Below are 14,333 nucleotides of genomic sequence, written 5' to 3'. Positions count from 1 at the left end.
CCATGCTGTACAGTGGGAAAAAAATTGTGTTTGGGGAAACAACAACAAAAAATTAATTAAAAAATTTTTAAAGGATTAGAAAATGAAATTTGGGGTACCCTTATAACAGCTGTTTATCTCACTGGATTTTTGCTGTTTGTTTATGAAAGTAATACAGATCTCCTTTAAAAAGGCGAAAAGTTAAAAGAAGCCATAGTTGGCATTAGAAATTACAGGAGAAATAGTTTCTTTTCAAAAAAAGAAGAAAAACGACTAAGTTGACCTGACTTTTCAGAAAGTTTCTAATTCAGTTTTCCAGTCCCTTGCCTTTGTTTCTGAATAATTAAAAGTACTCACAGCCCTGTTTTTTTCATACTTAGTAAAAAATGTAGCAGAGTTTTATAAATTTATGAGCTTTCAGTTTTGTGTCAAATTATGTCCCCAAGCAGATTGCAACTTGAGATAACCTGAAAAGTTAAGGAACCAATGAGATAAAATAGAAGATAATCATATGAGAGTATCAAAAGATAAAAAGACTAAAAAATTTCAGGTCAAATTTAAAGGATTTAGAATCAAGACTTAGTTGGAAGTTCTCGTTTTGGCACATTAGAAACGAATCCCACTAGTATCCATGAGGATGCGGGTTTGATCCCCAGCCTTGCTCGGTGGGTGCGTTATCTGTCATTTCTGTGAGCTGTGGTGAAGGTCGCAGATGCACCTCAGATCCTGAGTTGTTGTGGCTGTGGTGTAGGCCACAGCTGTAGCTCCAGTTCGAACCCTACCCTAGGAACTTCCACACGCTACTGTGGGTGAGGCCCTTAAAAAAAAAAAAAGGATTTAGTAAATAAAGCTCTATATTCATTAGGCAAGTTGTTCCTCCAGAACTGTTTCCAACATCTGAAAAATCGATATAATAACACCCGTCTTTTCCCTGAGAATCATGTGAAACACAAACACACACATAAAATGGTTTACAGTGAGGTTTGTTCTAGAAAGTCTGACAGGCAGCAAAACATGGCTTTAAATTCAGATTCTAGCCCTGAGCTGTGGTGTAGGTCACAGATATGGCTGGGTTCTTGTGTTGGTGGTGCTGTGGGGTAGGCTGGCAGCTACACCTCTGATGCGACCCCTGGAAACTTCCATATGCGAGTAAAGTTAGGAAGAATTTATTTGTTGACACACTGTAATATCACTTCATATCGACAACTTCCTTCACATAGTAAGAACATACAGGTGTCCATTATAATGTCAGAGATCATCTCTACATTTCAGAGCTTCACTCAGTTTGAGGACCAACAAAAGGTTTTGTCCTTCCATACCTCTCTTGTCTCTGTTTTTCTTGGTACAAAGGTTTGTGGTACTAGCAAGTGCATTACCATATCAGGTAACATTTTCAGTTTGAAATGTGTTTGATACACTGGAGAAAGGTGCATTCATTATATGTTTTCTCTTTTCCCCTTATAAATTCAAAAAGCTGGAATAGAATAGCAGTTATATGATCTATCTGAAATAGGTAAGTCATGGATGGCTGTAAATTCAAAAACCTGATGTTTGATGATGGCAGAGTGATTGTTTTTTATTTTATTTTTTGTCTTTTTGTCTTTTTAGGGCCACACCCAAGGCATGGGGAGGTTCCCAGGCCAGGGGTGTAATCGGACCTGTAGCCACCAGCCTAAGACACAGCCCCAATAATGCCAGACCTGAGCCAAATCTGTGACCTACACCACAGCTCACGGCAATGCCGGATCCTTAACCCACTGAGCGAGGCCAGAGATCGAAGCTGCAACCTCATGGTTCCTAGTCAGATTTGTTTCTGCTGTGCCATGATGAGAACTCCAGCAGAGTGATTTTAAAGTGTGCTAACAAACATTTTGGTAGCACGTATTCTTTCGTTGGTTTATTTAACTTTATGGCCCTATCTGGGGCATGTGGAAGTTCCCAGGCCAGGGAATGAATCCAAGCCACAGCTGCTACCTATGCCTCAGCTGAGGATCCTTAACCCCCCACACCAAGCCAGGGGTCAAACCCAAACCTCTGCAGTGACCAGAGCACCTGCTGCTGGGTTCTTAACTCACTCTGCCACAGCAGGAACTCCAGGAAGCATTATTATATGAAGATGATACTGCGAACAGATTCAAAGTAGGACCATATTATATCGGACTGAATCTGTTTATGTTTTGGGGTGTTTTGTTTTGTTTTGTTTTGTTTTTGTCTTTTAGGGCCGCACTGGTAGCGTATGGATGTTCCCAAGCTAGTGGTCAAGTCAGAGCCATAGCCACTGGCCTACACCACAGCCACAGCAATGCTAGATCCAAGCCATGTCTACAACCTACACCGCAGCTCATGGCAATGCTAGATCCTTAACACAGTGAGCAAGGTCAGAGATCAAACCCTCATCCTCATGGATTCTAGTCAGTTTCACTACCACTGAGCCATGATGGGAACTCGTGAATCTGTATATGTTGAGATTAGGTGCTGAACCTATTGTTTCTTAATAAATAAGTACCAGTAGCTAAATACAAAAGACACAGTCATATTGTTCCTGCCAATGGCCCTTCACACATGTCATTATTTTAAATTTTTTGGTATCTTTAACATATTTCTCTTAAAATTGTAATTTTATTAAGAACTACCTGTGGAATTGTAGTAAAATATCTATATCTTCTAAACCTTTCTCTCAGCCCCTGAAGGCCTTTAGGAGTATGTGTGTGTATACAGATATTTTTCTTTAAATAACGAGACTTCACCCTGTTTTTATTTAAAAATAGCTTGTAATAATCTATAATGGAATATAATCTGCTCTGGAAATAACTGAATCACTATGCTGTGTACCTGAAATTAAGGCAATATTGTAAATCAACTATACTTCAATAAAAGATTTTTAAAAGATACAATTAAGATTAATAATAATAATAATAATAATAACCTCTGAGGTCCCAGGCCATGGCCTGGGCAATTGGTACTCAGATCATTACTAATCATCATATCACTACTTTGAGCTAAGTTTCTTTACTCTGGCTTATGGGTAAAGAGATTGAGGTTCAAAGAATTTCCTATTTATTTCCACTGTCTCACAGGTAATAAATAGAAGAACCAAGTTTCAACACTGTGTCGCTGACCTCTGATGCTTGAGCAATTTATCTGTTCCCATGACTACCTTGGATCCTGACTGTTTCAGGACCACTCGAAAGCTCATCCCACAGGGATTCTGACTCAGTAATGATAAGAGCTAGAAATCTGTATTTTTAAAAACCACCCCAGTTGATTCACATGCCCTGCCCAGTTTGAGATCCACTGGTCTTACTAAAACATAATGCAAGCATCACAGAGGCAGTGCCAGGTCACGCAGCATCTCATGGAAGGACAATTTCTTGCATTCTTGGCCACACACAGTAGCTTTGTGCAGAATCCAAAAGGATTTTGTTACCATCCAGCTAGCCCTGACTGATTACTTTTTTCTTTCATTTGCTCGTACTTGTCCTGATCCCATGCTCTTTCCTTAACATCAGGCAAAAAATGCCTCCTCACAGAAGTCCAATTTTCATGTCTGTTTGGAACAAAACACACAGTTTATAGGGTAGATGATTTCTTGAATGAAATCTCTAATCACAAAACACTTCCCTTGCCATTTACCTTCAGCCAATGGTGATGAAAGAAAGAAGGGAAGGAACACCTGTCTTTTATCACATTATAATTTTGATTCTACCATACAAAGACCTGGAGTTCCCATTGTGGCTCAGCAGGTTACAAACCCAACTAGTGTCCATAAGAATGCTGGTTCAATCCCTGGCCTCACTTAGTGGGTTTAGGATCTGGTGTTTCTGTGAGCTATTGAGGATTTTGCAGACCTGGCTCAGATCCCACATTGCTGTGGCTGTGGTGTAGGCCAGCAGCTGCAGTTCCTATTAGACCTCTAGCCTGGGAGCTTCTATATCATATGCCACAGGTCCAGCCCCAAAATGCAAAAAGAAAAAAGAGGGAAGAAACATTCGTCTTTTCTCATGTTATTTATTATTTTGATTCTCCCATGTTATTCCACTATCCTTGATAATAGCAGACCAAAATTAGTTCTGCCACAGGGAGCTTTGTTTTAAAATGACACATTTTGGGAGTTCCCATCATGGCACAGTGGAAATAAATCCAACTACAAACCATGGGGTTTCGGGTTCGATCCCTGGCCTTGTTCAGTGTGTTAAGGATCTGGCATTGCCATGAGCTGTGTTGTAGGTCATGGATGTAGCTCAGATAGGTTGTTGCTGTGGCTGTGGTGTAGGCCAGCGGCTACAACTCTGATTAGACCCCTAGCCTGGGAACCTCCATGTGCCACTGGTGCAGCCCTAAAAATACAAAAACAAACAAAAAAAAAGACTTATTTTAATATAACTTATGTTAATAAATGTATTTTATTTAAAAGTAGTTGTTGACTTACCTTATGCAATCCAAAGGGATGTAAAACATACTTACGTTGCTTAAGGATTTGCTGATGTCCTTAACATCTAACTGTAGGATATTTCCAAGAATTGAGAGAGGAGTCGGGCCAGGCGGGAGCCTCCCCTTCCCAGAGTTCTGTTTCCAGAGTGAGAGGAGAAGCAGACAGGAGAGACAGAGCACCAGGACCACAGCCCCATCCATGATGCCCTCTCTTCTTACTTAGACAACTGGGAGCCTGAAATCTAAAGCTTTTTTATAACAGTCCCTGCTAATAACTTCTGACTCTCTGACTCATAAAGTGAACAATTAGCTAGGTCTACTTTAATCTCTTTTGAAGGGACCTTGGCCCTGTGATGAAGATTAAACTGTGGTGTTCTTTGCTCTTGCCCTTGTTCCAGTGCCCTATCAGAAACATTCTGTTTTAACAGGTCTGGGGTAGAGCCCAGGTAAACACCCCAGGTGATTGAAAACAAGTGAAATAAATTGCTCAACATTCTGGATTCTTGGATTAACAACCAGTTGAGAATTTATGACTTTGATGGTAATCCTTCTATATTAAAAAATCTTAGCTTTAATGCTTTATCAAACATTAATATACTTTGTCCTTGAAAATAAAAGCCTTTTAAAATATTTCAGCATAATATGCTAACATTATAGCTTTCTAAACATAAACTAGGTAATATAATTCATACATCTTGAAAGTTCAAACATGTATCAAGTAATGAACTAAATTGATACACGGTTTTAAACATTAAACTCTCCTCCTCCCCTCAAGACAAAAGATGGAAGAAATGTTTAATTTTTACCTTTCATATAGGGAAATTCAGAAAGAACAGGAGATGCATCCAGTGTCATATAGCTCAGAAGTGACAAAACAGGGATTTGAACTAATATCTTCTAAGGTCCATTGTGGTCTACCATGGCTTGCACCACTGCTGTCTCAAGTTCAATTTTAGGAAAACAGAACCACCTCCCCCAAATATTAGCTTCTCTGAATACACGCCCTACTGAATGTCCTCAGACTAACAAGGTTCACACTAAATAGATGCTCCTTACTTGACTCCAAGGCTGAAAGAGTGGTGGATTTTCAAGAGAAGACATAAAAGAGGTGAAACTTGCTCAGGTAACAATGTGAAGAGCCCATCTCAGAGAATGTAGGGGCAAGGGCTTGAGAACCCATCACTTCCCCCAGGTCCCGGCTACTTCCAGATCCTGCTGTTTCTGTTGCTTTCTTTGACCTGTCATCATCAGAAATAATGAAATGAAGGAGGCCCAGGAAGAGGGGAGATTTCAGACAGAAGAGCAAGTGTGGATTCAGTAGAGTATGGGAGGCAGGGACTTCATTGAACAGACTCATAGACTAGAACCATCATAACCTGGGAACCTGAACAGGAAACAACATTTAGGAGTTTCCTGGTGGTCTAGGGGTTGAGGATCCGGCATTGTCACTTCTCCCGTGTGGGTCATTGCTGTGGTGCGGGTTTGATCCCTGGGCCAAGAACTTCCACATGCTGTGGGCATGATGATTAAAAAGAAAGGAAACAACATTTAGTGTCATGAGGATCTAAATGTCATTGGAATGTCACTGATACATTATTAGATCACTAATAGTAATCTTGTACAAAGACATCTTCTGTAAAGATATTATCATATTTGGTTTTTCTGTTGATGAACAGTGTTATATAAGTTCCAAATGTACATTATGGTGCTTCACAATTTTTAAAGGTTATACACCATTTATAGTTATTATAAAATATTGGTTATATTGCCTATGTTATACAGTATATCCTTATAGCTTATTCTCCACATAATAGTTTATACCTCTTAATCTCCTACTACTAATCTCCTACTACTAGTTTGTTCTGTATAACTGTGAGTCCGTTTCTCTTTTGTTATGGTAACTAGTACAGGAGCATGTAATTTTCCAGGAAGTTTTTTTGTTTTGTTTTGTTTTCTTTTTATATAATAACTTTTAAAAAATTATAGCCAGGTTACACTATTCTCTCTGTTTTCTACTCTATCCCATGGTGACCCAGTTACACATAAGTATAGATCCTTTTTTCTCACATTAACATGCTCCATCATAAGTGACTAGACAGAGTTCCCAGTGCTACACAGCAGGACCTCATTGCTTATCCATTCCAAAGGCAATAGTCTGCACCTATTAACCCCAAGTTCCCAATCCGTCCCACCTCCTCGCCCTTGGAAACCACAAGTCTACTCTCCAAGTCTATGAATTTCTTTTGCGTGGAAAGGTTCATTTGTGCCATATACTAGATTCCGGATATATGTGATATCATATGGCTTTGTCTTTCTCTTTCTGACTCCATTTAAGTCATTCCACTTACATTCTATGTCTAGAGATTAGAAGCAGTAGCTATTTCTTTGATGAGACATTTCATTTTCCTTTAAACAATACAATACTGTGAGCAGTGTGAGCTACCAAAATGCTTGAAATTAAAAAATACTTTTCTCTGTCAATGTTTTATCCATCAGTGTTATGAGAGTTGGAAATTACCTCATGGTCTCAATAAATTAGAGTTGAATTTTTTTATGCGTGTTCACTTTAAAAAATTGCTGTTGGCTTCAATAGAGATGAGTGTTTTTTCTTTGTTGTTGTTGTTGTTTTGGGGAGTTTTTTCAGCTGTACTCGCAGCATGTGGAAGGTCCTGGGCCAGGGATCCAACAGGCACCACAGCAGTGAATTGAGCCACTGCAGTAACAATGCCAGATCCTTAACCCCCTGCACCCTAAAGGAACACCTAGAGTTGAATTTTTTTAATGGCTAATGTGTGATGATTGAGTGGAGAGGGCCATCTATGAAGGGGGAGTTGAGTGAGACTTGGCCCATCTGTGTCTAGTGCCTTCTGGCCGTGTGGAGCTCTGGAAGGGGCTCTACTAATTATAGATGCTCAGTGTAATTGTAATGCTCAGTGCAAGTGTCGATGCTTAAAGAAGAGGGAGGCAGCCTCAGGCTGTTGCTTCTTGCCTCTGCCCTAACTCACCAGGAGACCTGGTGGCCACTGGGACCCTGCAACTCTTTATCAGAAAGATGGACCTATCCCAGTGTCACTCCCTCTTCAAACTGGTGTCTTTAGGCTTCATATGCTCATGTCCTCAATGGTATCTTGCCCCAAGAGCTTGATATGGGACCTTGGGACTGGAGGACAAGGACTGGAGGCAGCTCTGTTCAGTAGCAAGGCAGACACAGAGTCAGGCATATCCCCAGGACTGGCATGTGGAAGGGTTTGGGAGCAGAGAGCACAACTGCAGTCTCAAGTATTTAGGCAAAGTGTCTCGAGTCTGAGGCCCAGGCTGGTCCCACACTATAAGCAATCGTGCACACTGTGCTGATGCTGAGTCCTGTCCCAAAACACAAACATTCAGGGCAAAGCATCTTCCAGAGTCATCAAGGTAGCTGTGTTACAGATCCTTAGTGTCAGCCAAGAGAAACTGCACATGGTCCGACTACCACCAAGTCTCAGGTTCCCAACTGCTACCTGGGTCCACCATTAGGAACTTCCCACCAGTCATCCTGGGAAGCTTCCAATATGAGTAGTGTCTTCAAATCAGGTTAACACTATTGCCCAAACCTGTTCCCTTTACTCATCCTGAAGCAGGAGGGCCCCTTTCATTTCAGTTCAGTGATGTGATGGGAGAGTTGCACCTTCTACTAATGGTGGACTAGATAATCTCATCTCACCTTCTCACAGAGAACAACTCTTAAGTCTGAGAAATTTTTTCATAAGAAAACAATTCACAGAACACATTGGCGAGCCCCCCAACCAAATCCAATAGATCCTAGAAGAGCTTACTTGAGAAAAAGCACCTGGAAAGGGGAGGTTGCTAAGAGAACAGCTTTTCATCTGAGGACAGGCCACAAAATGCACCAACTGTCAAACTTCACACAAATGACAGAGGATCAAACAGAAAATCTGAGAAGTCATGTTGGTCAAATAAATTGGTTTGATAATTGGAATTAACCACACAAAGTCAACTTTGAGTTCATATGGCTTTCCTCATAACTTCTCTCAAATTGAAGGAACCAACACCAAACTCATTCAGAAAGGTAGAGGAAGAAAGAACCCTTCCTGATGTCCTGCAGAAACCAATTATCATCCTGAAACCAAATGTGGGAAAGACATCACTTGGAAATAGAATTATGCCACAATATGGTCATGATCATGCTCACATTGTCTTAAAATATATTGATCCAGCACCAAGCATAATATCATGACCTAGTGGCCTTTATGAACAGGAATGCAAGTTAACCCTTAAAAATACAAATTTTAAGTCCACTGTTTTTAACTAAGAAAAAAAAAAAGACAAAGTCATCTCAGTAGATTTGGTGAAATTTGGAAGAAAATCATTGCCCATTGATTATGTAAAAACCTCACAGCAAAATTAGAATAGAGGGAACATTTCCTCCATTGATAAAGTGCATTGGTGAAGAGTCCAGAGCTAGCACCATCTTCATTGGTGAAACATTGAAACATTCCCCCACACTAGGGAGAACAAGGCAAGCTCTCAGCACTTGTACTCAACATTAGGTAACAGATTTAGTAAGTGAAATATGTCAGAGAGAGAGAGAGAGAGAGAGAGAGAGAGAGAGAGAGAAAACAGACAAGAATATTGAAAAGGAGGAGGTAAGAATTTCCCTGTTCACAACAGAGAGAATTTACATGTAGAAAAATCTGCATTTGGTTGTAAAATCTACTTACATCATCCAGACATAAAAGCAATAAGGAAACACAGGCCCTGAATGATGCAGTAAACCAGATGGACTTCATAGATATTTATAGGATAGTTCATCTAAAAGCAACAGAATACACATTCTTCTCAAGTGCACATGGAACATTCTCTAAGAAGGATCACATCCTGGGCTACAAAGCAAGCCTCAGTAACTTTAAGAAAACTGAAATCATATCAAGCATTTATTCCAACCACAACACTATATGGCTGGAAAGCAAAGACATGAAAACAACTGCAAAAAACACAAACGCATGGAGACTAAACAACATGCTACCAAACAACCAATGGATCACTGAAGAAATCAAAGAGGAAATTAAAAAATACCTAGAAGCCAAGGACAACAAAGATACAATACTCCAAAACCTATGGGATGCAGCAAAAACCATTCTGAGAGGAAAGTTTATAGCAAGGCAAGCCCACCTCAGGAAACAAGAAAATCTCAAATAAACAAGCCAACTTGACAGCTAAAGTAGCGAGAGAGAGAAGAACAGACAAGACCTCAAGTGAGTAGAAGGAAAGAAATCATAAAGATCAGAGCAGAAATCAATGAAATAGAAATGCAGAAAATCATAGAAAAGATCAATGAAACGAAAAGCTGGTTCTTTGAAAAGATTGATAAACCCTTAGCCAGACTTATCAAGCAAAAAAGAGAGAGGACTCAAATCAATACAATCAGAAATGAAAAAGGAAAAGAAAAAACGGACATCACAGAAAGCCTAAACAAAACAAAAAGACAACCCATGAAATGGGAGAAAATCTTTGCAAATGAATCAACTGACAAGGGATTCATCTCCAAAATTTAGAAACACCTCCTACCGCTCAATACCAGAAACACAAACAACCCCATCAATAAATGGGCAGAAGATATAAACAGACAATTCTCCAAGGAAGACATATGGAATGCCAAAAAACACATGAAAAGATGTTCAACACCACTCATTGTTAGGGAAATGCAAATCAAAACCACGATGAGGTGCCACCTTACACCGGCCAGAATTGCCATCCCCAAAAAGCCTACAAACAATAAGTGCTGGAGAGGGTGTGGAGAAAAAGGAACTCTATTACACTGTTGGTGGGAATGTAAATTGGTGCAACCACTATGGAAAACAGTGTGGAGATTGCTCAGAAAACTCAAAATAGAACTACCATTTGATCCAGCAATCCCACTCCTGGGCATCTGTCCAGAGAAAACCATGACTCCCAAAGACACATGTACTCCAGTGCTCATTGCAGCACTATTTGCAATAGCCAAGACATGGACACAACCTAAATGTGCATCAACAGAGGCGTGGATCAAGAAGAGGTGGTACATATACACAATGGAATATCACTCAGCCATTAAAAGGAATAAAATAATGGCATTTTTAGCAAGATGGATGGACCTAGAAATTATCATGCTAAGTGAAGTCAGCCATTCAATGAGACACCAACATCAAATGCTTTCACCAACATGTGGAATCTGAAAAAAGGACAGACGGAACTTCTTTGCAGAACAGATGCTGACTCACAGACATTGAAAAACTTATGGTTTCCAGAGGAGACAGTTTGGGGGCTGGGGGGATGTCCTGAGGGTTTGGGATGGACATGCTGTATGGTTTGGTTGTGATGATTGTTGTATGCTTCTAAATGTAATAAAATTCATTAAGTAAACAAAAAAAAATGCTTGAGAAGTTTATAAGTCCCCAGGACTACCTTTGGACCAATACACAGCTAATTGCTTCAGGGTCACCTGTATAGAGTTCCCATGGTGATTCTGATTCAGTATTCCTGTGATGAATATTATATATGTATCATGTATATACAGTTTATATACATATATATACACTTTAAAATTATCCCAAGTGATTCTAATGCCCAACCTAATCTGAGATTAAGTACATTTTGGACACTGAAAGAGTGTGCACACCACAGAGGTAGTGCCAGGACATGCAGCATGTGATGAAAGAATAATTTCTTCCATCGGGGCTCTGATACACTACTTCTCTCTTTGATTCATTCATACTCATCCTGAAACAAGAGATACTTTGTTGAGATCATGCCTAACTTGTTTCTGTGGAGAAGTTCCATTTTCATTGGCCATCGTGAACAAAATGACTTCTTTGTTTGTTTCCAGGGCTGCACCCACATCATTTGGAAGTTCCCAGGCTAGGGGCTGAATTGGAGCTGCAGCTGCTGCCCTATACCACACCCACAATGATGCCAGATCCAAGACTCATCTGCAAACTACATGACAGCTTGGGGCAACACAGGATTATTGACACACTGAGCCAGGCGGGGAATCGAACCTGCATTCTTATGGTTACTATTCAGGTTCTTAACCCACCGAGCCTACATGGGAACACATGACTTCTTGAATGAAATACCATATGCATACAAACCATTTTCCTCAACATTTCCCTTCAGCCAAAAATCGAGAAAATGGCTATGAAACAAAGAAAAAAAGCAACGACCTACTTCCGCCACTTTATTATTTGAATTCTACCACAAAAAGACCTAAATGTTTTCTTTTTCTTTTCTTCTTTTTTTTTTTTGTCTTTTTGCCATTTCTTGGGCCACTCCCGTGGCATATGGAGGTTCCCAGGCTAGGGGGTCTAATCAGAACTGTAGCTGCCAGCCTATGCCAGAGCCACAGCAACGCGGGATCCCAGCCGTGTCTGCGACTACACCACAGCTGACAGCAACTGCGGATCGTTAAAGCACTGATCAAGGGCAGAGATCTAACCCGCAGCCTCATGGTTCCTAGTCGGATTCGTTAACCAGGTTCTAAGAACATGTGCAAGTTTTTATAGGGACATACGTTTCCTTTACTTCCTTCCTTTCTTTTCTTTTTTTGTTTGGTCCCTTAAGAGCTGCACCCAAGGCCTATGGACGTTCCCAGGTTAGGGGTCAAACGAGCTGTAACTGCCAGCCTACAGCACAGCCACAGCAACATGGGATCCAAGCTACATCTGTGACCTACACCACACCTCGTGGCAATGCCAGATCCTTAATCCACTGAGCGAGGCCAGGGGTTGAACCTGGGTCCTCCAAGAATGTATTTTATCTTTTCCATCCAGATCAATTTATGTCCCCTTTCCAGGATGCTAGTGGGCCACAGAGCAGACTTACCTTGCTTAAAGATTGAGCGGTGTCATTAGCACCTAACTGTAGGCTATACAAAATATTTTATTCCTCATGTGTTTAGGGAGATTGACAATTTAGACGATTTCCATGCCACCATTTCCCTTTGGATTTTCTCCATTAAATATGCCTCATGTACATTATTCCCACTTGAGGGAGGAAGAAGCAGGCTGAGAGTCAGTAGTAAAGGCAAGGACACACAGACTCCAGGAATTAGGGCTCACATGGGAACCCTTATGCCTGGACTTGGACTCTTCCTTCCAGCAAGACGTTCAGTTCAAATGAGTTCACTGACAGTTTACTGAGGATGTGCCATTGTTCAATAGTTCAGGATTGACCCTCATCACTGAATTTCAAAATAAATACGAATGTAGTTAATAATTACAGCAGCTGTGTCTTTAAACGAGGGTTAGACAAGTTTGGTTTTGTTTATTTAAATGAGGGTTAGACAAGTTCGGTTTTGTAAACTTTAGAGTTGAGTGAACCTAGGTCTCTGTGAACACTTTAACGTGGACAAACTGAAGCACTAATTTGCTTCCTAACTCACATGACTCTAAGAGAAGCATTCCAGTTTTTTGTTTTTTTTTTTTTTTTTTCATTTGAGGTCATTACCAAATGCTGAGTATACTTCCCTGAGATATTCAGTACGTCCTTGTTGGTTAACTGTTTTATACTTAGTGCCGCGTGGCTGTTAATCTCAAACTCCCAATTTCTCTCTCCCTTTCCTTTCTCCTTTGGTAACCAACCGCAAGTTTAATTTCTTTACATGCAAGTAGGTTTCTGTTTTTTATATAAGTTCATTTGCATCATTTTTTTTTCTGGTTTTATTTCTTTTTTTTTTATTTTATTTTCCCACTGTACAGCAAGGGGGTCAGGTTATCCTTACATGTATACATTACAATTACAGTTTTTCCCCCACCATTTCTTCTGTTGCAACATGAGTATCTAGACATAGTTCTCAATGCTATTCAGCGGGATCTCCTTGTAAATCTATTCTAGGTTGTGTCTGATAAGCCCAAGCTCCTGATCCCTCCCACTCCCTCCCTCTCCCATCAGGCAGCCACAAGTCTCTTCTCCAAGTCCATGTTCTTCTTTTCTGAGGAGATGTTCATTTGTGCTGGATATTCGATTCCAGTTATAAGTGATATCATATGGTATTTGTCTTTGTCTTTCTGGCTCATTTCACTCAGTATGAGATTCTCTAGTTCCATCCATGTTGCTGCAAATGGCATGATGTCATCTTTTTTATGGCTGAGTAGTATTCCATTGTGTATATATACCACATCTTCCCAATCCAATCATCTGTCGATGGACATTTGGATTGTTTCCATATCCTGGCTATTGTGAATAGTGCTCATTTGCATCATTTTTTAAGATGCCACATATAAGTGACCTCATACGATATTTGTATTTCTCTGTCTGGCTTACTTCAGTTAGCTTGATAATCTCTAGGTTCATCAATGTTGCTACAAATGGCATTATTTCATTCTTTTTTTCCTGCTAATATTCCATTGTATATATATCTACACACACACACACACACGAACAATCTTCTTTATCCATTCATATGTTTGTAGAGGTTTAGATTGCTTCTATGTCTGGCTATTGTAAATAGTGCTGCAGTGAACAGGGAGGTGCATTTATCTTTCCAAATATGTTTTTCTCCGGAAATATGTCCAGCAGTGAAAGTGAGGGATCATACGGTGGCCCTATTTTTGGTTTTTAAGGACCCTCCATGCTGTCTTCCATGGTGGCTGTACCAATTTACATCCCCACCAATGGTGTACTAGGGTTCCTTGTTCTCCACACCCTCTATCCTTATGGTTTGTAGGCTTGTTGATGATGGCCATCCTGACTGGTGTGAGATGATACCTCATTGCAGTTCTGATGTGCGTTTCTCTAATAATTAGCAATATTGAGCATCTTTTCATGTGCCTTCTGGCCATCCATATGTTTTCTTTGGAGAAAGGTCTGTGTAGACCTTCCGTTCATTTTTTAATGTGTTTTGGGTTTTGTGTTTTTTGGGTTTTGTTTTGTTTTGTTTGTTTGTT

General features: G+C 40.2%; 1 protein-coding gene across 1 annotated transcript in view; it reads right to left on the bottom strand.

Annotated features, from left to right (window-relative positions):
• Positions 1-4,730, bottom strand: part of CYP2C49 (cytochrome P450 2C49) — a 40,280-nt gene extending 35,550 nt beyond the window's left edge. The window contains 1 exon segment of the mRNA NM_214420.1: positions 4,444-4,730. Coding sequence (NP_999585.1) covers positions 4,444-4,611 — 168 coding nt within the window. The 5' untranslated portion in view covers positions 4,612-4,730.

Source organism: Sus scrofa, chromosome 14 (assembly GCF_000003025.6).
Source record: "Sus scrofa isolate TJ Tabasco breed Duroc chromosome 14, Sscrofa11.1, whole genome shotgun sequence".
Classification (NCBI taxonomy): Eukaryota; Metazoa; Chordata; class Mammalia; order Artiodactyla; family Suidae; genus Sus; species Sus scrofa.
The sequence above is the reverse complement of the archived record's forward strand: the minus strand, read 5'-3'. Positions and strand labels throughout refer to the sequence as shown.